Consider the following 21,880-nt stretch of genomic DNA (forward strand, 5'->3'; position numbering starts at 1 on the left):
CACCTAAATGATGTGAAAGTTATCTATTTATAATCAAACAAATTACAATAATATGGAAAGGGTCAGAAGACAAATATCTACATATTTGCTTTATAATAAAATATTAAATATGATATATATGATAAACTATAGTTTAGTACTAAATATCTTTAACAAATAACTTGATGGGTTGAGTCAAGAAGTTTTCCTATCGGCTTTCTGTTTCAATTCCTAACCGTGCAAAGAATAATAATAATAATAAAAAAAAAATCTAATTTTTCTAGAAACCGAGGCAAGGACAGAGATGAGGACACCCTATTTAGCTAAGAAATAGAGGTAGAGGCCGGGGCCACCAGAGCATGTCTGTATCGTCTATTGAAAGAGGGAAATAAAGCTCTCTTTACTCTCTTACTCGATATTTTGCCCCGATTCAAGTGGGCCCCACGGGATTACAACTCCACGTGCTAGATAGACATTTCTAGAGAAAAAGTCAAAAATTATTTAAAGTTACTCGATAAATACAAAATTAAATTTATCAAAAAATGTTTGATGGAGGGAGTAAAGTATTTTAGTAATTAAATGCAAAGTTAAGGTATAAAATTGTATTTTTAGCATGGGTGATGGATGTAGGCACCAACTCTTATAATTTTAAATTATATATTTTGATAAGTGGACTTTATACTTTATTTTTAACGTAAGTCTCAATTTTTGTTTTATGTGCATTTTTTTAATCATAATATTGGGATTATTACTTGGACGGTGATAAAGACTTAATTGTTAATTTAACTTTTTTTTTTTTTTTTTGATATTTCATTTTAATCTAATTAAATGTCGTGTGATTTATTTTTTCAAAAAACCTATTTATTCGTTAATTTTATTAAATATTTGACAACGAACTTTATTATATTAAAAAATGACACCTTAAATTATAATTGGATATAAAATTACAGAATTAAATAAAGTATTTAAAAAATCGGGAGACAAAGAGCAGTTGGATAGGCAGATCAGCAACAGCATTTCAACATTATCCACACAATTGTTTAAATTATATATATATATATATATATTTCTTTTACTTTAAAATTTCCAATAAATATTAGAAGAATATCTTAAGAAAAGTCTTTTCCAAAATTAAAATTATCAGTTAAATCAATGATAGTCTTAAAAAAAAAATTATGTATTTAAAAAAAACAATTATGTATTTAATTTTTTTAATAAGGTCAGAGATTAAACCATTGACATTTGAGATGTTTCGTGTTTTGTATTTATTGATAAATAGATGACAAATATGTAAATGGCGAGAATTCAATATAATAGCGGTGAATATCTGTGATCAGATTTTAAAATATTGTTTTTAGTGGAATTTTTTTAATATATTTAATGATCAACTAAATGAATACTGGGATATAAATGAAAATGAAAATTTAATAGATATTAATATAAAATTTTAGAATTTAAATAATTATCGTTATTAGTTGAGAATCTATAATTCGATATTTATAATTTTTTTCTTCAAATTTTTATTAATTCTACGAGTGGCTGTAGTTTAGTGGTCAGAATTCCACGTTGTGGCCGTGGAGACCTGGGCTCGAATCCCAGCAGCCACATAATAATTAGTTTTTTGAGTTTTGCTTCTTACCCAGTTTATTGGGCTCTATTTGGGCCGGATGACAATCGATGACATGGCCCGTTATCGAAGCTAGTAAAAATGATTATAATCCAAAATAATTCAAAATTTTGGAGTTTAGTTTAATATAGGTTTGAATTTTAATTATTATAATCCAAAATTGTTTTTTAATTATTAATAATAAAATTACAGTATATAAGTGGCTGTAGTTTAGTGGTGAGAATTCCACGTTGTGGCCGTGGAGACCTGGGCTCGAATCCCAGCAGCCACACGCACATATATATATTTTATAAATTTTAATTATTACAAACTAAATTTAAAATATTTTTTTTGGCGCATATATAATTGAAATTAAAAGTACAAATTCATTCCTTTATTCTTTACAAGGCTCTAAAAGAACCATAAATTTATTTATTTTTTAAATAGAGCTTCATATGTTAATTCAATTATCTATAAAATAACACAATTTTGAATTTTATTATTTAAGCAAAGGATTTCTATCAAAGTAATTAGCTGGTCGGAGCTCGAAACCGCCATGGAGAGCCGTCATCGCCGGAAACTCCTCTTGGCAAGGGCTGTGATGGAACCCCACCGTGTACCACACAACAATATCTCTATTCTCGATTCTCCTATTTCTGCAAAATTACGGATAATTTTTTAATAAAAAATTAAGGATATTAATGTTTTGTAAGAATATTTTTTAAGTTTTTAAAAAAAATCAATTATTAAAAATATATTTTAATTATTTGAAATTTATTTACCTTTTGGCCCAAACAGCTAAGCCATCATCACCACGGCTCCGATCGGCGTAAAACCCGACCGGCCATCTCTCCGACTTGTTATAAGGAGTCACCCATAACGGGTACTTGGTGTAAGCCGCTCTGATTTGAGGGTAGTCATCGTCGGCCAGTAAGGAATTAACCGGTTGTCCGGTGATGAGCCGGTAGCCAACCGGATTCCCAATCTTCGTCTTCTTATTGGGGTTTACAAACAAGAGCTCGGCTGGGACGGAGCTCAGCTGAAGCTTGGCTTCAGCTTCGGTTTTGATGGTCTCTCTGTTAATTTTCCAGTAACTTTTCCGGGGTGACGTGGCGTTGACCTTCGTTGTCGGCGTTTGCGTAGTCAACTTGGCTTTGACGAAGGAATTGTCGGTGCCGTCAACGTCGAGGTCAAGGTAGTAGGTTAGGAAGTGGTCGTGGTTGACGGCCACCGTGTTGGCGGCGATCAGAGTTCCGTATGTTTCTTCCGTTATATCTACCTTGTTTCTGTACGGTGTGGCCTTCACCTCCAAAAGCCCCGTTAAAGCTATCTGCCAACCCACATCAATTTAATAAAAAAAAATATAATTCCACTTTCTCCTTTGTATTAAAAAAATAAAAAATATTATTCCACTCTGTCGGAGGGTATTAATAAAACTTTTTAAATTTTAAGGGGTGCATAATCCAACCTCCGACATAAGGGTCACGCACAACACTAACACATTTATGTCGTCCGATACTGTCATTAAAAATTCATTTAAAAGAAAGTCACTCGAGACAGCTCGAGACATTTGTCTCGAAACACTCGTCATCAGTGTGACACATGTAATTCGATACTATGCTTAAAAATATATATTTAAAAGGAAGTCGCCCGAGATAGGCCGATACACTCATCACGAAACACTCGCCCTATTATATAACACAGATGTGTCACAAAATAGCTCGTTTAAGCCACATGATTTAGGGGTGGTAGGGAGATAACAATATGTCTTGTTTGACACATTTAAAATAAAATATTAAAATAAATAATAATGATTTAAGGGGAAGAAAGGGAATACCCCAATTTTAATAGAGCCACTCCTTTTGAATTCCCAGTCAAGAACATAGTCATAGTTTCCAACATTTGCCACCATTCGAACCACCAAGCTCCTCTCCGCCTCCCCTCGTCTAATCTGCAAAACAATAATTAATTTTAAAAAAAAAAACAAAATTTACAAGAATTTTGTGAAGAATCATCGGAATTCTCCTCACCACTTTTCCAGGAATATTGATCTCTGTATGTCTCCATAAAACGTCCCCTGATTGGCGTTCGAAGATACAGATTGCTCTGGTTACCTTCTGTGCTCTACCGTCGGCGCCGGCCATGTACCCGTCGAGATACTCGGCGGATTCCGGGCAGTCAATCAGTGGCTGCAAAGTGTCCGCCGACCGCCCAAATCCAAACTCTCCGATATCCATGAAGGTTCTGAAGTACCATTCATTTGTTGGATCCATATACGGCACAAACGTCTCTGAAATATGTCCTCTGTAAAGCACTCGTCGGAATTTCTTCTTCTCGTCGTCGAAAATGGAGGCTGTCGAGATGATAACGCCGGCTCTGGCGTTGAACCCCACGTGGAAGACCCAATTTTCCCATTTTACTCGATGGCCTTCGACGGTGAAATGGGATTTTGTCGCGTTGAGATTGGTGGATTTGTGCTCTGTTTTCTTTGATTGGTAATCGGTGCCTTCTGATTCCAGTAAAGGGGCGGTGAATCTGTCGGAATAGTCGATGATTTTCATCGAATCGACGTCGATTAGTGTAATTATGCCTTCAATTGGCCGGGAGAAGACATTGCTGGTTCCTTCTCTGTAAAAGCACGCAGCTTTTAGAACCCTTTTGGTCGTTTTCTCGCCATACCAGCCGACTGTAAATGGGATGCAAGAAACATGAGACAAATTCAAGCCTCTTCTTTGAATGGAAGCTTTGAATTTTGGGTAATTGAGAGGTAATTTACTAGCTTGGAAGAGCTCGAGAAAAGTGAAAGGAGGATATCCATGGCCGTTATAGACATGGTCAGATTTGATCGACCGTGTGGCAAGGTCTACAACTAGCTCGTGGGTGGAATCCGCCGCACGAACCACAACCTTGGCTTGACGCGGCGGGGGGTGGAGGTGGGTGTGGCTGTTTTGTTCACCGGAAGAGAGCCAGGAAAGAACATGTTTCTTCTCTGGTTCCTCCAAGTCAACGAAGTGAAATGTGAGATTTTGAAGGTTTCCCAGGTGGGATTTTTGGATAATGAGCCTTATTTGGTCGAGCTCCGCCGGGTTCAGAGGGTCGAGGGGATGGAAATGGGGTGGCGGCGCTGCCATGGAGAAATGAAGGTGAAGAACAAGAAGAAGAAACAGAGGAAGAGCCATGGAGGGAGGGAGGAGGGAAAATTCAACTTAAAAATGTGAAAAAGGACAACTTATTGTATACAATTCTGTGTTTTCTTGCATTGAGAGCAAGTGTCATTTGACTATCAGAGTCTTAAAGTAGAATCAAAGGAGGTAATTATGAGTGTTAGACGAACACGACTCTCAATAATAGTATGATATTGTCCACTTTAAACATAAACTCTCATGGTTTTGCTTTGAACTTCCCAAAAATGCCTCATACCGATGGAAAGAGTATTCATTGATTATAAACCCATGATTATTCCATAAATTAGTCGAGGTGGGACTTTCATAATTCAATTGAGTTCATCAAAGAGGGCAAATGGTGCAGTTGATTGGGCGAGGAGGGGTGGCTTTAAGAACAGGATTGCTCTCGAAGAAATTGGTTGGCCTTAGCTCAAACCCACGGCTAAGCGTTGGCATTAATGGGAAATCTTCTTGGCAAGGCACATGATGAAACCCCATGGTGTACCACATCACTATGTCCTTCTCCTCTATCTCCCTATTCCTGCGTTCATCAGCACATTCAAATATGTTCTTGCTTAGACTCTAAACTAAGGTCAATCTATATAGATCAAATTGAAACCGTGTCCAAACTAATAGGAGATAGCTTTGTGATGATGTACAATCTACGTAATCAAATTAAACTATTGTAAGATCCCACATCGATTAGAGAGGGGAACAAAGCATTTCTTATAAAGGGTGTGGATCCTCTCCCTAGAAAACATGTTTTAAAAACGTGAGACTGACGACAATGTGTAACGAGCTAAAACGGACAATATTTGCTAACAGTGGGGGTTTGGGTTATTACAAATGATATCAGAGTTAGACACCAAGACACCATATGGTGTACCAGCGAGGATTTTAGGCCCCCAAGCTAGACACCAAGACACCAAGTAGGCCAGCGAGAATGTTAGGCCCCTAAGGGACTGGGTTGCGAGATCCCACATCGATTGAAAAGAGGAATTGGGGTGGATTATGAGATCCCACATCGATTGGAGTGGGGAATTGGGGTGGATTGTGAGAGCCCACGTCAGTTGGAGAGGGGAACTGAGGTGGATTATAAGACCTCACTTCAGTTGAAGAGTGGCACTGTGGTTGATTGTGAGATCCCACCTCGGTTGGAGAGGGAAACAAGCATTGCTTATATGGGGAGCTAAGATGGATTATGAGATCTCATCTCACATTAGTTGGAGAAGGGAACAAACCTTTTTTATATGGGAACTCGAGTGGATTATGAAATCTCATATCGGAGAGAGGAATGAACATTCCTTACATAGGTGTGAAAACGTGAGGCTAACAGTGATATGTAACAGGCCAAAACAACCAATATCTGATTAAAGTGGGCTCGGGCTGTTACAATTATGGTCGAAACGACACGACCTCTATATTTAATAGAAAATTTTGTTTATTTTACCTAGAAGTTTGTGTATCCCACTAGGTACATAGCACATGTTATTTATGTTAAATTAATCATAAATGTACTGTCCAAACAGTGGCTATAAAATGATTTAACTTAACCTAATCACATGCATAAATCCTTTTATTAAGCTAACTAAAACAATTAAATTAATTTAGATTACTTTAATCAGACGGCTTACCTTAGACTCCAAGTCGCCAAGGTATCATCTCCACGGCTCTGATCTGTGTAGAGCCCAGAGGCCCATTTCTCAGAGCTATTATACGGTGTAACCCACACATCGTAATTCGTGAACGCTGCCCTAATTTGGGGGTAATCGTCAACACTCATAAGGGGACCCGCCGCCGACTTCGGAATCAGACGGTACCCGACGGGATTCCCCAATCTGGACCTCCGATTGGGATTAACAACCGCCAACTCCGCCGCTTGACTGCCGAATTTGATCCTCGCATCGGCCTCTGTTCTGGCCGTCTCGGAGACCACCGTCCAATAGCTCTTCCTAGGGGAATCGGAGCTCCGTGGTCGGACTGTGCGGAGGTTGGATTTGACGAAGGAGTTGGGGCCGCCGTCGATGTCGAGATCGAGATGGTAGATGAGGAAGTGGTCATGGCGGACGCCGATCGTATTCTCCGATATCAACGCGCCGTAGACTTCCTCCTTTATTTGGTCACTGTGAGTGTATTTTGATGCCCTTACTTCCAGCAAACCCGTTAACCCGACCTGTCAATAATAATTATTAATTTTAATTTTTTTTATTCATAATATATTAATGAAATCGATTAAAAAATACCTATAAATTTTTAAAATTTATATAAATACCTTTAAACATATAAAAAAACTATAAAATTTTGTTAAATTTTTTTTATTATCCTATATATTAATTTTAAAAACTTTCTAAAATATATAATATATATATATATATATATTTTTTTTGTTAATTTAAAATTTTAGGTGTTTTTTTAAACGGAATAATTCTCATCTTAAAAATTTTAAATGGTATTGATGAAAATTTTTAAAACCTATTTATTAATATTATATGATAACTAATTTATTTTTAAAAATTTATTAATATTATATGATAAAAAATTAATTTTATTTTTTTTATTTTTGTAAATAATCTATAATTTTTTAAAGGGGTATTAATGAAATTTTTTAAAAGTTATTTTTAATTTTAGGATATTTAAAAGTAAATTTAAAATTTTAAAAATATTTTAATTGACTTACGTTTGCAATAATGGAGCCGCTCTGCTTAAATTCCCAATCGACAATATAATCATAGTTGCCGACAGCCGCCACCATCCTCACCACCAAGCTAACTTCCGGCCTTGTCTCTCTGACCTGCAAATGAGCCCAAAACCCTAAGCCCAACGGCTCAGATTCGCCGGAATTTTGTGAACGTAAAAAGTGAACTTACAACTCTATTGGGAATGGTGCCCTCCGTGTGCCGCCACATGATATCACCGGCGTGGCGTTCAAAGATACAGAACGTGTTGGGCATCTTTACCGGCCTCCCATCTCCGGCCGCCATGTACGTGTCCATAAACACTGCGTTTTCTGGGCAGTCTCTGAGTGGCTCTAACGGCACTGCGCACTGCCCGAAGCCGTACTCGCCGGAGTCGAAGAACGTCCGGTAGGACCATTCTTGGGTTAAATCCATGTAGGGTACGAACAGCTCTGATATGAAAGCTCTGTATAGTACTTGTCGGTGCTTTTGCTTTTCCATGTCATAGATCGATGCTAGCGATATGATTGGTCCTGCTCTCTCGTCGAAGCCCAAGTGTAATTTCCAGTTTGACCAACTGCTCAGTTTTCAAACTTTCGTGTCAATAATTTAGATTCTTTTAAGGATGTGTTCTGGTTATTATTTTTTTAAACTAATTGTGAGGTCGGATTGAGGAGAACTAAACATTCCTTGCCGACGCCTTTTAAAAACGGGAAGCCCACGAGAAAAAATAGAGTGTGGATTTCTCGAGAGGGAAATCAAGGTGTGGACTATCCAAAAGGGAAAGCAAGGTGTGGAAATGTGGACTTTCTGAGAGGTCAAACAGGGTGTGGAAACCTTTTAAAATTCCAAGTGGAAGCCCGAGAGGAAAAATAGGGTATGAAAACCTTAAGGGGAAGCTCGAGAGAGAAAACAGGGTGTGGACAACTTCCCGAGAGGGAAAAGAGGGTGTGAAAACCTTTTAAAAATCTTGAAAGAAAACTCGAAAGGAAAAGCCTAGGATGTGAAAACGTTTTAAAAACGTTGAGGCGAAACATGAGAAAAAAAGCTCAAATAAGACAATATTCGATAGATATGTAATGGGACATTTACGCTAATCGTAAGCTCACCTAATGGAGTGGCCGTTGACTCTAAAGCTGGGGCCTTCCGGCTGCACCATCTTTATTCCATTCAAAGGAGGCAAAAATGGCGGCTTGAGCATCGATTCTCTGTAATCGGTTCCATCGGCCTTCGGAATCGGAGCCTCATATCTATCTCGAAACCCAATAATCTTCATCTGATCGAGATCGACGGTCACCGTTACGCCTTCCACCGGTCTCATGTACAAATTCACACTCCCATCCAAATAGTAACACTGAACCTTCACCGTCCTCTTTTGCTTTCTCTTTTCCCCAAACCATCCAACGCTAAAACACGCGCAAACCACCTCTTCCATTTTCAGCCCTCTCTTTTTCATCGCCGCCGCGAACGGTGGGTGTGACGGCGGAAGAGCGGCGGCGGCGAACTGCTCCTCGAATGTAAACGGCGCGTAGGCTGGACCGGAGTAGACCCGGTTCGAGATTATAGCTTTTTTGCCCAGGTCTATGAGGATCTCGTGTGTGGCACTGTTGCAACGGACGGTGGCGGCGGCGCGTCGGGGCGGCGGTGGGGTTTTGGGGTTTGAGTGCCATGAGAGTAGAGATTGCTTGTTGGGATCGGCGAGGGCGACGTATTGGAAGGTGACGTTGGTGGTGGAGGGGTTGGGGAGGGAGTCGGTGATGAGTGACCGGATGAGATCGAATTCGTCCGGTGAGAGTGAGTCCAGAGGGTGACGGCGGACGGCGGCGGCGGCGGCGGAGAGGAGGGAAACGAGGAGTGGGAGGAAAAAGAGAGAGAGTTTTGTGGGGTTAAACTTTGCCATTTTTTTTTGGGATTTTCTTTTTTGAAAATTCAAATATAATAACAATGTTTTCTGCCTCGTCCAATTACATAATCACACGTGTCAATTATTCTTTTTTTAATTTTTTTGTTATATTTTTATATATATATATATTTTTTTTTTCATCTATAAAATAATATAATATTTTAAAATTAGCGAAGCTTAGCCCACTTTATTTAATTAAATTGAAAAATTAAATTTAACTAAATTAAATTATTAGAGAAATTTAAGAGAGAAAAAGGAGGAGAGAGAAAAAAAGTGGATGGAGAGAGAGAGAAGAAACGAGGTTTTTTGGTCAGAACAACTCAATCAACTCAAAAGTGTTACATCGAACTCAACCTATGGTCGTAGTTTCAAACATGGTATAAGAGTAGGTATGCCCTCAATCAGTAGGGCACTCAATGTAGAGGGTTGAGGATCCTAATAGGATACAAGAGTAGCGCGATTGTGGTTCCTAACGCGGTATCAAAGTCATACTTAAACGTTTATCGATCTTTCTTCTTTATTGAATAATGGAAGTGAAAAAAAGAGAGCTTATTCACACAGACATGACATTTACAGAGGGAGAGAAGTGTTATTCGAATATACACGATGTAAATTTATTTGATCACGAGAGCTCTCATGACATAGAAGGTCTTTATGAAGTACAATTCAATGAGGTAGTTATGGTTTCAGTGAGCACAAACGGAGCGGTTGAGCGGGCGGGGAGGGGTGACTTTAAGCACTGGATTGCTCTCGAAGAAATTGGTCGGTCTCAACTCAAACCCAGTGGTGAGCGTTGGCATTAATGGGAAATCTTCTTGGCAAGGTGCATGATGAACTCCGAGAGTGTACCACATTACTATGTCCTTGTTCTCTATCTCCCTGTTCCTGCGTTCATCAACTCATCCACATAGGTTCGTGCTTACATATTACAAATTTAGAAACCTTTATCTAATCGACACGTTTTAAAACCTTGCGAGTAATATCTACGAACGGTGGGGAAGAGTTTTAAAACATTGAGGGAAAACCTAGGAGAGAAAGCCCCAAAAGGATAATATATATGCTAGTTGTAGGAAAACGGTTTTAAAACCTTAAGGAAAAGTTCAAATAGGACAATATTAACTAGCGTTGGGCTTGGGTCATTATAAATGGTATCAGAGCCAAACACCGAGTTGTGTGCCAACGAAGACGCTGGACACTCAAGGAGGTGGATTGTGAGAGCGCACACCAAGCCGTGTGACAGCAAGGATGCTAGACCCTCAAGGGGGTGGATTGTGAGATCCCACACCAAGCCATGTGACAGCAAGGATGCTGGACCCTCAAGGGGGTGGATTGTGAGATCCCCCACCAAGCCGTGTGACAGTAAGGATGTTGGACCCTCAAGGGGTGGATTGTGAGATCCCACACTAAGCCGTGTGACAGCAAGGATGCTGGACTCTCAAGGAGATGGATTATGAGATCCCATATCGAGTCGTGAGACAGTGTAGATACTAGACGCCACGGTGGACATCCAAACGAAACCTAAAAATTTTAAAATTTTGAGGAAAAAAGACAATAGTGGTGGGTTGGGTGTTACAAGGTTATAAACTTGGTTTCAGTGGGCTTGAATCAGACGGTTTACCTGAGAGTCCAAGTAGCCAAGGTATCATTTCCACGGCTCTGATCTGTGTAGAGCCCAGAGGCCCATTTCTCAGAGATATTATACGGTGTAACCCACACATTGTAATTCGTGAACGCCGCCCTAATTTGGGGGTAATCGTCAACACTCAGAAGGGGACCCACCGTCGACTTCGGAATCAAACGGTACCCGACAGGATTCCCCATTCTAGTCCTCCGATTAGGGTTAACAACCACCAACTCCGCCTCTTGACGCCCAAATTTGATCCTCGCATCCGCCTCTGTTTTCGCCGTCTCGGAGACCACCGTCCAATAGCTCTTCCTAGGGTTATCGGGATTCGGTGGTCGGACAGTGCGGAGGTTGGATTTAACGAACGAGTTGGTGCCGCCGTCGACGTCGAGATCGAGATAGTAGGTGAAGAAGTGGTCATGGTTGACCCCAATCGTATTCTCGGCTATCAACGTGCCGTACACTTCCTCCTCTATTTGGTCTCTGTGAGTGTATTTTGATGCCTTCACTCCTAGCAAACCCGTTAACCCAACCTGTAGTTATCGAATATATTATCGAATATATTTTATATAGTCGTAATCAGTTAAATTATTTATACATTCGATCTCAATTAGAGCTTACAGTAGCAATAATGGAGCCGCTCTGCTTAAATTCCCAGTCCAAAACATAGTCATAATTAGCCACAGTAGCCACCATCCTCACCACCAAGCTCACTTCCGCCCTCGTCTCTTTAATCTGCAAATCAAACCGAATTCATCTAAGAATTCCCGAATCTTTAACGATTGCGCACTAAAAAGTGAACTTACTATTCTATTTGGAATGGCGCGCTCGGTGTGACGCCACATGATATCACCGGCGTGGCGTTCGAATATACAGAAAGTGTTGGCCATCTTCATCGGCCTCCCATCTCCGGCAGCGATGTACGTGTCCATAAACACTGCATTTTCCGGGCAGTCTCTGAGTGGCTCTAATGACGCTGCGTACTGCCCCAAGCCGTATTCGCCCACGTCGAAAAATGTTCGGTAATACCATTCTTCGGTTAAATCCATGTAGGGTACGAACAGCTCCGATATGAAACCTTTGTACATTACTTGTCGGCGCTTTTGCTTTTCCAGGTCATAGATTGATGCTAGCGATATGATTGGTCCAGCTCTCTTGTCGAATCCTACGTGTAATTCCCAGTTTGACCAACTGGTCCATTTTCAAACAATCCCATGTTGATCAACAACTTAATCGAGATAAACAAAAAAAAAAAAATATATATATAGCTTTACCAATTATAATATTTACCATATAAGTGTTTTTACTTACCTACTTATTTACTATTTACTGTTTATGATAATTTACTGTTATTTAGCCTAAGCGGTAAGCTAGCAGAGCCATACTTGCCTACTTATTTACTATTTGTTTATGATAATTTACTGTTATTTAGCCTAAGCCGTAAGCTAGCAGAGCCATGTATAAAGGTTAAGAACAGTGTTTTGAAACTTACCTAATTGTGTGATCGTTGACTTTGAAGCTGGGTCCTTCCGGCTGCACCATCTTAACTCCGTTCAAAGGTGGCAAAAATGGCGGCTTGAGCATAGATGGTCTGTATTCAGTTCCATCGGCTTTTGGCACCGGAGCCTCGTATCGATCTCGAAACCCAATAATCTTCATCTGATCGAGATCGACGGTCACGGTCACGCCTTCCACTGGCCTCATGTACAAATTGACACTCCCATTTGAATAATAACATTGAAGCTTTACCATCCTTCTTTGCTTCATTTTTTCCCCGAACCACCCAACGCTATAACACGCGCAAATTACATCTTTCACTTTCAGCCTTCTCTTGTTCATCGCCGCCACGAACGGTGGGTGGGACTGCGGAAGAGCGACGGCGTCTAACAGCTCACTTAATGTGAACATAGAGTAGGCTGGACCGGAGTAGACCCGGTTCGAGATTATAGCTTTTTTGTCCAGGTCTATGAGGATCTCGTGTGTGGAACTGTTGTAACGGACGATGGCTGTGGCGCGTCGGGGTGGCGGCGAGGTTTTGGGGTTTGAGAGCCATGAGAGTACATATTGCTTGTTGGGATCGGTGAGGGCGACGTATTGAAACGTGACGTCGGTGGTGGAGAGGTTGCGAATAGAGTTGATGACGAGTGATCGTATGAGTTCGATTTCGTCCGATGAGAGTGGGTCCAGAGGGTGACGGCGGCCGGCCGGGGCGGCGGCCGTGGTCAGGAGGGAAATTAGTAGCAGGAGGAAGAAGAGATTGAGTTTGGAGTGGCTAAATTTTGCCATTTTTTTTTGGATTTCTTTATGTAAATTCAAATATAATAAAAATAGATATTTTTTTTACAGAAATTAGTTGATAAATATAGTGGAAGCTTTGCCTACAATATTTAATTAAAGTCAAAGACCAAATTTAATGAAATTAAAATATTAGAAAAAATAAGAGTCTCGAACCGTCAAATTAATATAAGAGGAGAAAAAAAAAACGTGGACGAACCTAGGCTATATATATTTTCGATTTAGATTTAGTTAATTTTTTAAAATATTAAAAATTTGGGTTGGTTCGGGAGTCCATACTCTACTAACCCCATATTGTGGTTACAACTTAACTCGACGGTATTTTAATTTTAAGATTATTATAAAATTAAGAATGATTGATATTTTTAGTCAAGTTAATAATGTGGTGGTTTGTGAATATTTGATATACGATTTAGAATTCAGTTATTAATGTAACATGTATTATAAATAAATATAGGTTTCTTTTTTTTTTAATAATTAAAAAAATAACCTCGTAACTAAATCCAACATAACTTTGAAAATAGAGCATTCGGTTGAGTTAAGTTGTGAATTATTCAGGTTACTCGAGTTACTGATCCAACTAACTCAAAATTTTGAGTTGATTCAAAATATTTTACAAACCCAACCCATACATACCGGTAGTATGACTAAGTATAATTTGTGAAACTTGAAACTAAATTAATCTAACATCACAAATTTGAATAAAAATACATTAATATATGTCAAATTTGTACAAATACATCAATTTAATTTTTTTTTTAAATTTGAGTTTATAAAAAACATCAGCCAAATTTTGAAAATTAAAAAACTTTATTTTTATAATTTAACTAATAATTCGAAGGAAACCGTAATAAGAAAGAATCAAATAAATAAATAATAAAGTTGTTATTAAATTTATTCTTAAATTAATTTTAATGGTTAATTTGTTATCTTTTTGCCAAAAAGTCTAATATTTTAAAATTAAAATAAATTTACTCTAATTTTAATAGATCATTTAATATAAAACGTATTTGACTTGCAAATGAATTTATTTTGCATTCAATTAAAACCTATTAATTATTTATTACTTTCTTTCATAAGTAAAAACAATAATAATTAAGATTTTGTCGTTTATTCGACCTTGTTTTTCTTTTATTATTATTATTATTATTTCAAATATATTCTACAAATTGAAATTTTTCACATTAATTTTTATTTTATTTCATGAATTTTTGTAATTTTACATTTAAAATTAAAAAAAAAACACTGATTTACTATATAAAAAATTGAAAATTTATGATTTATATTAAGTGGGGTTTGTTGGGCTGTGTGATTGTTCAAAGCTCATGGGCTGTTCAAAGCCCAATTGATCTATTTTTTTTATTTATTTATCAAATAAAAACAAATAATAATAATAATTAAATACTGGTCAAAGTTAGGTACCCATGTGTTTCTTATATTTGAGTGATTTATTCCATTATTAATCCACGTCATTACTATATTAATTTACTATTAAATTGGAACTTATATATTTTTTTCTACTAATAATAAATAGTTTTTTACCACGTTTTATATAACCTCGATTCATCGTGCTAGTTGGCTAGTCGGTGTAATAAATATTTTTCTTTAATGGCCTTAAAAAATTATTCTAAAAAAATAGTCAGAAATCTATAATAACACGAAATATACATTTTTAGTGACGTTTATCGTTAATATAAGAATTACTTGCAATTATCGTTAATATACATTTAACAACAACACATACACGTCGTGAAATATACACGTTGTTTTAAAGAACTAAAGGATAGACTTTAACGATAACTTTGATTTCATCTGTATTGTTTATGTGTTTAGACACGTAGATTTTGAATGTTGATTGTCGAATACTTTTCAAAAAATTCGATTTTTTCCCGAGTAATATAATTTTATAAATTAAACCAAGTCATTTTAGGTTTGAATAGTATGATTCATTCAAACTATTGCCTAATTTTAAAATAGATGTTGACGTAAAGATTCGATTTTGATTATACAAAAGAACTCGTAATGTCGGAATAGTCACGAGTTGAAAAATCAAAATAAAATTTCCATGATTTAATTTTTTTTTTTATAGAAAAATTGACTTGGAAAATACATGCAAAACTCCGAGAAAAATTCGGTATGACCAAAAAACGTCAAGTCTATATTGGATTATTTTTAATTTATTTGAATTTGTAAATTAAAAAGTATATATTTTTCATCGATTCAAATCTTTGAAATATAATTTTTTTTTTTAGAATATAAAATACAAACTCGTAAGTCACGCTTATTGTCTAAATATTAGAACAGTTACGATCGATAAATATGCAACTCGAACCATATATGATTTATTTGAATATAATCTCAGAACAATTTTATTTATTTATTTGAGAATTAATTTTGGGTTTTAGATGTGAAGTGACACAATCGCACTTTCGAAGGCAGCGGACTAGCGATTGTGCAGCACTTACTTTCCAACAGCAAGTGAGCTAAGCCAATTTGTTCTTGCGTCACCTATGGGAAAGCGACGTATGATCGAGCCTCTAGCCTCGGTTTTAAAAGAAGGTTTTAGAAAACGAGGAGAGAGAGAGATTTTGGAAAGAGACGTTATATAAGCAAGCAAGAGAAAGATAACAACGGCTTAGCATATATAACCTTGGGTAGGGAGAAGTTGACAACTAGTCATACGCCTATAGTACATTATGAAGTATTTCATGTCTGACAGACCTAAACATGATATTTTTGAGGTGTCATACGCCCTAGAACTACAAAAGGAAAAACACTAGAATGGAAAGACATGACAAGGGTTTGGCTTGTCATGGGCATGTGGCCATGGACAACACGTCCTGGACGAGCATGACCGTAACATGAAGCACCTAACTATTTGCACGTGAAATATTTTTTAGGGTTGAAATTGATGCATCCGAACACCCATACACACCACCCTTATTGGTCTATCATTTTGGTGAACATGGTATTGACATATGAACATGCTTTCCCATACTTTCATGTTTCCTTTGACATTTGTTTGTTTCTTTTAATTTTCGTGTCTATTTTCTTTTTGATTCGAGTATAACTTTTAATTTTGTGTCTCGTAAGTTCGTAAATTCGGAAGTATGTTGAATATAAAAATGATTTATTAGACACGAAATTAAAAGTTTAGAGACCGGTTAGTGTGAGATAGTGAGATACGATACCATATCAGTTGGAGAGAGGAACGAAATATTTCTTGTAAGAGTGTGAAAATTTCTCTTAAGTAGACGTTTTTAAGAACAATGAAGTAGGATGCTAGGCTCCCGGATTATGAGATCCCATATTGGTTGGAGAGGGAAATCTTTACGATTATGATCTAACTGTGATATGTTATAGGTCAAAACAGACAATATCTCTTAGTGTGTGAACTTGACAATACGTAACGGGTAAAAGCGGACAATATCTACTAACGCGTGGACTTGGTGATACGTAACGGATAATATCTGCTAACAGTGAACTTGGGCTGACTGTTACAATTAGAATCAAAATTGAAGGTTTGGGTTGGACTTGACCATACGAATGGGCCAAAGCGAACATTATATGATAATAGTGGACTTGGGGTGGGACTTGGCCATCGTAATGGAACAAAACGGACAATATCAGCTAGCAGTGGACTTGAGCTAGCTGTTATAGTTAGAATCAAAATTGAAAATTCGAGCGGGACTTGACCATTGTAATGGACCAAAACAGACAATATTTGCTACCGGAGGAGTTGGTTATTATAGTTAGAATCAAAATAGAAAGTTTGGGCACGACTTATAGTAATGGACTAAAACGGATAATGTCTGATAGCGGTGTACTTGGGTTGATTGTTACAGTTAGAATCAAAATTGAAAGTTTGGCTAACGTAATGGACCAAAACGAACAATATTTACTAACAACGGACTTAAACTCACCGTTACAGATAGAATCAAGATTATCGGAAGTAGATATTTTGAGCATTCGACGAAGAAATTGGTATAAAACAAAAATAATTTATAGCATTAAATGGGTGGGGAGAAGAGATTACATAGAGCAATCCAAAAGACAAGACATATTATCATAAATGAATGAATGAAATGAAAGATAGTTTGAGTTTCACAAAAATTGAACAAAAAAGTTGAAAACTTTAGGGTTTTTGTGCAACAAAATGATAAAGATCGCTCCTTTTTTACACTTTAAAAGCAAAAAGTATGTTTCTTTCTTCTACCACTTCCATGAACAAAGTTTTCAGAAGATTTTCGTGATGATCTTCCACTCTCCCCACCACATGATTTTCTTCGTTTCAACCCAAAAATATTTGATTTTTTGTAACTTCTATGGATCTTAGATCGGGAAGTTTATCGTTATTTATTGGTTTTTTTAGGGTTCTATAGCTCGTGATGAAACAGGAGAAAGAGTAGAAGTGTGAGATCCCATATCGGTTGGAGAGGATAACGGAACATTCTTTATAAGGGTGTGGAAGCTTGGAAGAGAAAGCATAAAGAGAACAATATCTGGCAGTGGTGGGCTTGAGCTTGAACTGTTATTATTGGTATCAGAGCTAGATAGCAGGCGAGGAGGCTAAACCCTGTTGGAAGTGGGCACCAGGCGGTGTGCCAACAAGGATACTGGGCCATGATATTACTAATGGTATTAGAGTCAGACAGCAGATGATGTGTTAGCGAGGAGATTGAGCTCTGAAGGAGGTGGACACGAGGCGGTGTGCTAACAAGGACGTTGGGCTTTGTAGGGAGGTGGATTTGAGGGTCCCACGTGGATTGGAGAAGGGAAAGAGTGCCATCGAAGACACTGGGTCTGAAGAGGGGTGGACACGAGGCAGTGTGCCAACAACTAGGACGATGGGTCTTGAAGGGAGGTGGATTTGGGGGTCCCACATCGATTGGAGAAGGTAACGAGTACCATCGAAGACACTGAGCCCGAAGGGGGTAGACACGAGGTGGTGTGCCAACAAATACACTGAGTCTCGAAGAAGTGTGGATTAGGGGGTCACACGTAAATTGGAGAAAAGTACGAGTGTTATAGGAAGCTGGGTCCGAAAGAAGTGAACACGAGGCAGTTTGCCAACGAAAACGCTCGCCCCAACTAGTTGAATTGCGAGAAGGAGAGGCTTTTTAGTGGGGTTAACTGGTTTCTGAAATCCTCTGCTTCGTTGGCTCTGAGTAGTTGGCAATTAAGCCTTGTCCTCTTGGTGAACTTTCCTAGGCTGTCTCTCTCTCTCTCTCTTCTTTCTCTCTCTTCTTCTCATCCAAACAAAACCCATTTCAAAATTTCTGTTTTTTCCTTCAGAGATTTTCCACAAATCCTCTCACCTCGACGAAGGTAAAGGAATGAATGGCGCTACAGCAACAGATTCTGAAGCAGACAACTCTGAATATGTCGAAGTTGATCCCACCGGCAGATATGGAAGAGTATGTTCGGAGAATCTCATGTTTTGTGTTACATAATAACGAGTTTTGATCTTTACTAAGAACCCTTTTTGTGTCTTGTTCCATTGCTTTCTTCAGTACAATGATGTTCTTGGCAAAGGAGCATCCAAGACAGTGTAAGAACAGAACAACAAAGAGCACCCTCCTCTGTTTCTTCCAACATGTCTGTTCTTCCTGTTCTAATGGGTTTTTCTGTCTAATAGTTACAGAGCTTTCGATGAATACGATGGCATTGAAGTGGCATGGAATCAAGTGAAGCTCTGTGATTTCCTTCAAACCCCTGAAGATCTCGAGAGGCTATACAGAGAAATCCATTTATTGAAGACGCTAAAACATAAGAACATAATGAAATTCTGTTCTTCCTGGGTCGACACTGCCAATAGAAACATTAACTTCGTTACAGAGATGTTCACTTCCGGGACTCTCAGACAGTGAGTTTCGTTTCCATGGTGTTTTTCCTCAAATGGGTTTGTCGAAAAACATGTTTTCCGACCAAATTTGTCTGTGCAGATACAGGCTGAAGCACAAGAGAGTGAATATCAGAGCTGTGAAGCATTGGTGCAGACAGATTTTAAGAGGGCTTCATTATCTTCATAGCCATGATCCTCCTGTAATCCACAGAGACCTTAAATGTGATAACATTTTTGTTAATGGGAATCAAGGCGAAGTCAAGATTGGTGATCTTGGACTTGCTGCTGTTCTTCGTAAATCCCATGCCGTTCGATGTGTTGGTAAGTCCTTGAATCATGTGTTAGGAACCCCGACTCTCCACAATAGTATGATATTATCCATTTTGAGCCGGCTCGAGTAGTTTTGCTTTTGGTTTCTCCAAAAGACCTCGTAATGTATTTCTTGCTTATCAACCCATGATGGGCTCCTCTCCCAACAATCCTCCCCTCGAACAAAGTACACCATCGAGCCTCCCTTGAGGCCTACGGAACTCTTAAACAACCTCTCGAGACTCGACTCCTTCTCTGGAGCCCTCAAACAAAGTATACTCTATGTTTAACATTTTAGTCACTTTTGACTATGCTTTCGAGGCTCACAACTTTTTTGTTCGAGGATTCTATTGACACGGTTAAGTTAAGGGTATCACTCTTATACCATGTTAGGAACCACGACTCTCCACAATTGTACGATATTGTCTACTTTGAGCCTAAGCTCTCATGGTTTTGCTTTTGGTTTCTCCAAAAGGCCTCGTACCAATGGAGATGTATTCTTTACTTATAAAATCATGATCAACCCCTTAATTAGCTAACGGGACTCGTCTCCCAACAATCTAACATCATAGAATCCTCATTTTCTGGGTTTGATTCTTCATCATTTCAGGAACACCAGAGTTTATGGCTCCAGAGATATATGAAGAGGAGTACAATGAATTGGTTGATATCTATTCTTTTGGAATGTGTATCCTTGAGATGGTTACTTTTGAATATCCATACAGTGAATGCACTCACCCTGCTCAGATTTACAAGAAAGTTATCTCTGTAAGATATCAATGTTCATGTTCATTTTCTTCAAGTTTTGTTCATTGTGGTGCTTGTTTCTTACATCTTCCTTTCAGGGGAAGAAGCCTGATGCTTTGTATAAGGTGAAGGATCTCGAGGTTCGGGTTTTCGTCGAGAAATGCTTGGCTACCGTGTCGACTAGGCTGTCTGCTAGAGAGCTTTTGAATGACCCTTTTCTTCAAATTGATGGTTGTGATTCTTTACTCACGCCAATAGATTACTATTCTGAATATGATGAAGTGAATAATGGTTTGGATTACTGTTTGATTGATAACGAAGTGAGCGAAATCGATCTTTTTTCGTGTCAAGACGATGAGCATTTGGCAGATGTTGATATCACTATTAAAGGGAGAAGAAGAGGCGACGACGATATATTTCTACGGCTTCGGATTGCGGATAAAGAAGGTAAAGAAGAACGAAGAACGAAAGTTTAAGATGATGGGTTACGGTAAATCTAATTTGGTATGTCGTTTTGCAGGTCGAATACGAAACATCTACTTCCCGTTCGATTTAGAGAATGATAGTGCTTTAAGTGTTGCAAATGAGATGGTTTCTGAGCTTGATATTACTGATCAAGATGTGAAGAAGATTGCTGATATGATAGATGATGAGATAGCTACATTGGTGCCAGAATGGAAGAGAGGAACAAGCTCTGATGCTAATGTTTGTCACAATTGTGCTTTAAACGGTTCGGCTTTGGATTACGTTTCACCGAACCATCCGACGACGAAGAACCTACACGTTCTTCAGTGTTCTGAGGATCATGGCTGTGCTTCTATCCATGGACGTTTTGAGGAGATTACATATCAAGTTGAGGGATCGGAACAATTCAATGGGTCATCGGAGAATCCGAGCGATATCCATTATGCCGATATTTGGGCGCAGCGAGATGGCAATGAATCACATGGAGGAGCATCAGAACAGCTGAAGCTCAAGAAGGAAGAAAGTAGTGTACATAAGAACAATAATGATCACCAAACAGAATTCCGAACGAGAAACTCGAGCTCATCGAATCGTTTGGTGTCGTTTGCCGATGATCCCGAGAACGAGATTCGACAAGAACTAAGATGGCTCAAGGCTAAATATCAAATGCAGTTGAGGGAGCTAAGGGATCAACAATTAGGAGTCAAGGTCAAATCTTTCAGCTTACAGCCGAATCCGAACCTTGCCGAGACCAACCGTGGAGCTTTCGTATCGTTGCTTTCACCAAATATCAATGAAGCAGCAAGACATAAGGCTGGTATCACTTCACATTCCCCCCATATTGCTGCTGACAGTGTGTTGGAAAACCGAACCTTTCAAGACGACAGCTTCGATGTCGACGAGTCGGGTAGTCCCGAGCTGATGATTACGGCCAAGAGCTTCTATGCAGGGACATTGTTACCTCATTCTCTACAAAGAGCAACCTCACTTCCTGTTGATGCTATAGACTTTTAGAACAAGGAATCCTAATGGGTATCATAAAAGATGGCCTATTTGTTTGAATGTGTAGATACCCTTTTGAGATTATGAGGTGTGTTGGCCTTATTTGGTTGTCGACTGGCAAGCAAAGATGCCCTTTGAAGACTCGTGTATTGAATATGGCATGAGCTTGATTGCGGCTGCAACGCCCAAGTTGGGCAACTTGGTTGGGTATTAAAGGCACGCCATAACTTTTAATGTGAGGCTGTGGTGGCTCTTTACCAACCCCC

General features: G+C 38.5%; 3 protein-coding genes and 2 non-coding genes across 6 annotated transcripts; 3 read left to right on the forward strand and 2 right to left on the reverse strand.

The window, feature by feature from the left end:
* The first annotated feature begins 1,514 nt into the window (after positions 1-1,514).
* Positions 1,515-1,586, forward strand: TRNAH-GUG. The gene has a single exon. It is a non-coding gene; the product is annotated as a tRNA-His (tRNA).
* Positions 1,587-1,805: 219 nt separating this feature from the next.
* On the forward strand, positions 1,806-1,877 carry TRNAH-GUG. The gene has a single exon. It is a non-coding gene; the product is annotated as a tRNA-His (tRNA).
* Positions 1,878-2,021: 144 nt separating this feature from the next.
* LOC111460086 (primary amine oxidase 1-like) lies at positions 2,022-4,785 on the reverse strand. The gene is made up of 4 exons (XM_023103182.1): positions 3,616-4,785; positions 3,423-3,536; positions 2,368-2,915; positions 2,022-2,241 (listed from the first exon to the last, which is right to left on the reverse strand). The coding sequence occupies exons 1-4, from the start codon at positions 4,762-4,764 to the stop codon at positions 2,085-2,087; spliced, it is 1,968 nt and encodes a 655-aa protein (XP_022958950.1). The 5' UTR covers positions 4,765-4,785; the 3' UTR covers positions 2,022-2,084.
* A 15-nt stretch (positions 4,786-4,800) lies between these two features.
* LOC111460085 (primary amine oxidase-like) lies at positions 4,801-13,265 on the reverse strand. Of its 2 annotated transcripts, XM_023103180.1 has the most exons (6): positions 12,444-13,265; positions 11,758-12,142; positions 11,573-11,686; positions 10,946-11,484; positions 10,029-10,212; positions 4,801-5,106 (listed from the first exon to the last, which is right to left on the reverse strand). In XM_023103180.1, the coding sequence occupies exons 1-6, from the start codon at positions 13,235-13,237 to the stop codon at positions 5,092-5,094; spliced, it is 2,031 nt and encodes a 676-aa protein (XP_022958948.1). In that variant the 5' UTR covers positions 13,238-13,265; the 3' UTR covers positions 4,801-5,091. The 2 variants fall into 2 exon arrangements, with proteins under 2 accessions (XP_022958948.1, XP_022958949.1); XM_023103181.1 differs by lacking the exon at positions 10,029-10,212 and having other exon boundaries at positions 4,801-5,290.
* A 5,158-nt stretch (positions 13,266-18,423) lies between these two features.
* LOC111460084 (probable serine/threonine-protein kinase WNK9) lies at positions 18,424-21,753 on the forward strand. The gene is made up of 7 exons (XM_023103179.1): positions 18,424-18,663; positions 18,760-18,797; positions 18,885-19,112; positions 19,192-19,412; positions 20,011-20,168; positions 20,246-20,594; positions 20,668-21,753. Exons 1-7 carry the CDS (start codon positions 18,583-18,585, stop codon positions 21,624-21,626), a joined length of 2,034 nt encoding a protein of 677 aa, XP_022958947.1. The 5' UTR covers positions 18,424-18,582; the 3' UTR covers positions 21,627-21,753.
* The last annotated feature ends 127 nt before the right edge of the window (positions 21,754-21,880 follow it).

The sequence above is a fragment of the Cucurbita moschata genome, unplaced genomic scaffold (assembly GCF_002738365.1).
Source record: "Cucurbita moschata cultivar Rifu unplaced genomic scaffold, Cmos_1.0 Cmo_Scf00023, whole genome shotgun sequence".
Lineage (NCBI taxonomy): Eukaryota > Viridiplantae > Streptophyta > Magnoliopsida > Cucurbitales > Cucurbitaceae > Cucurbita > Cucurbita moschata.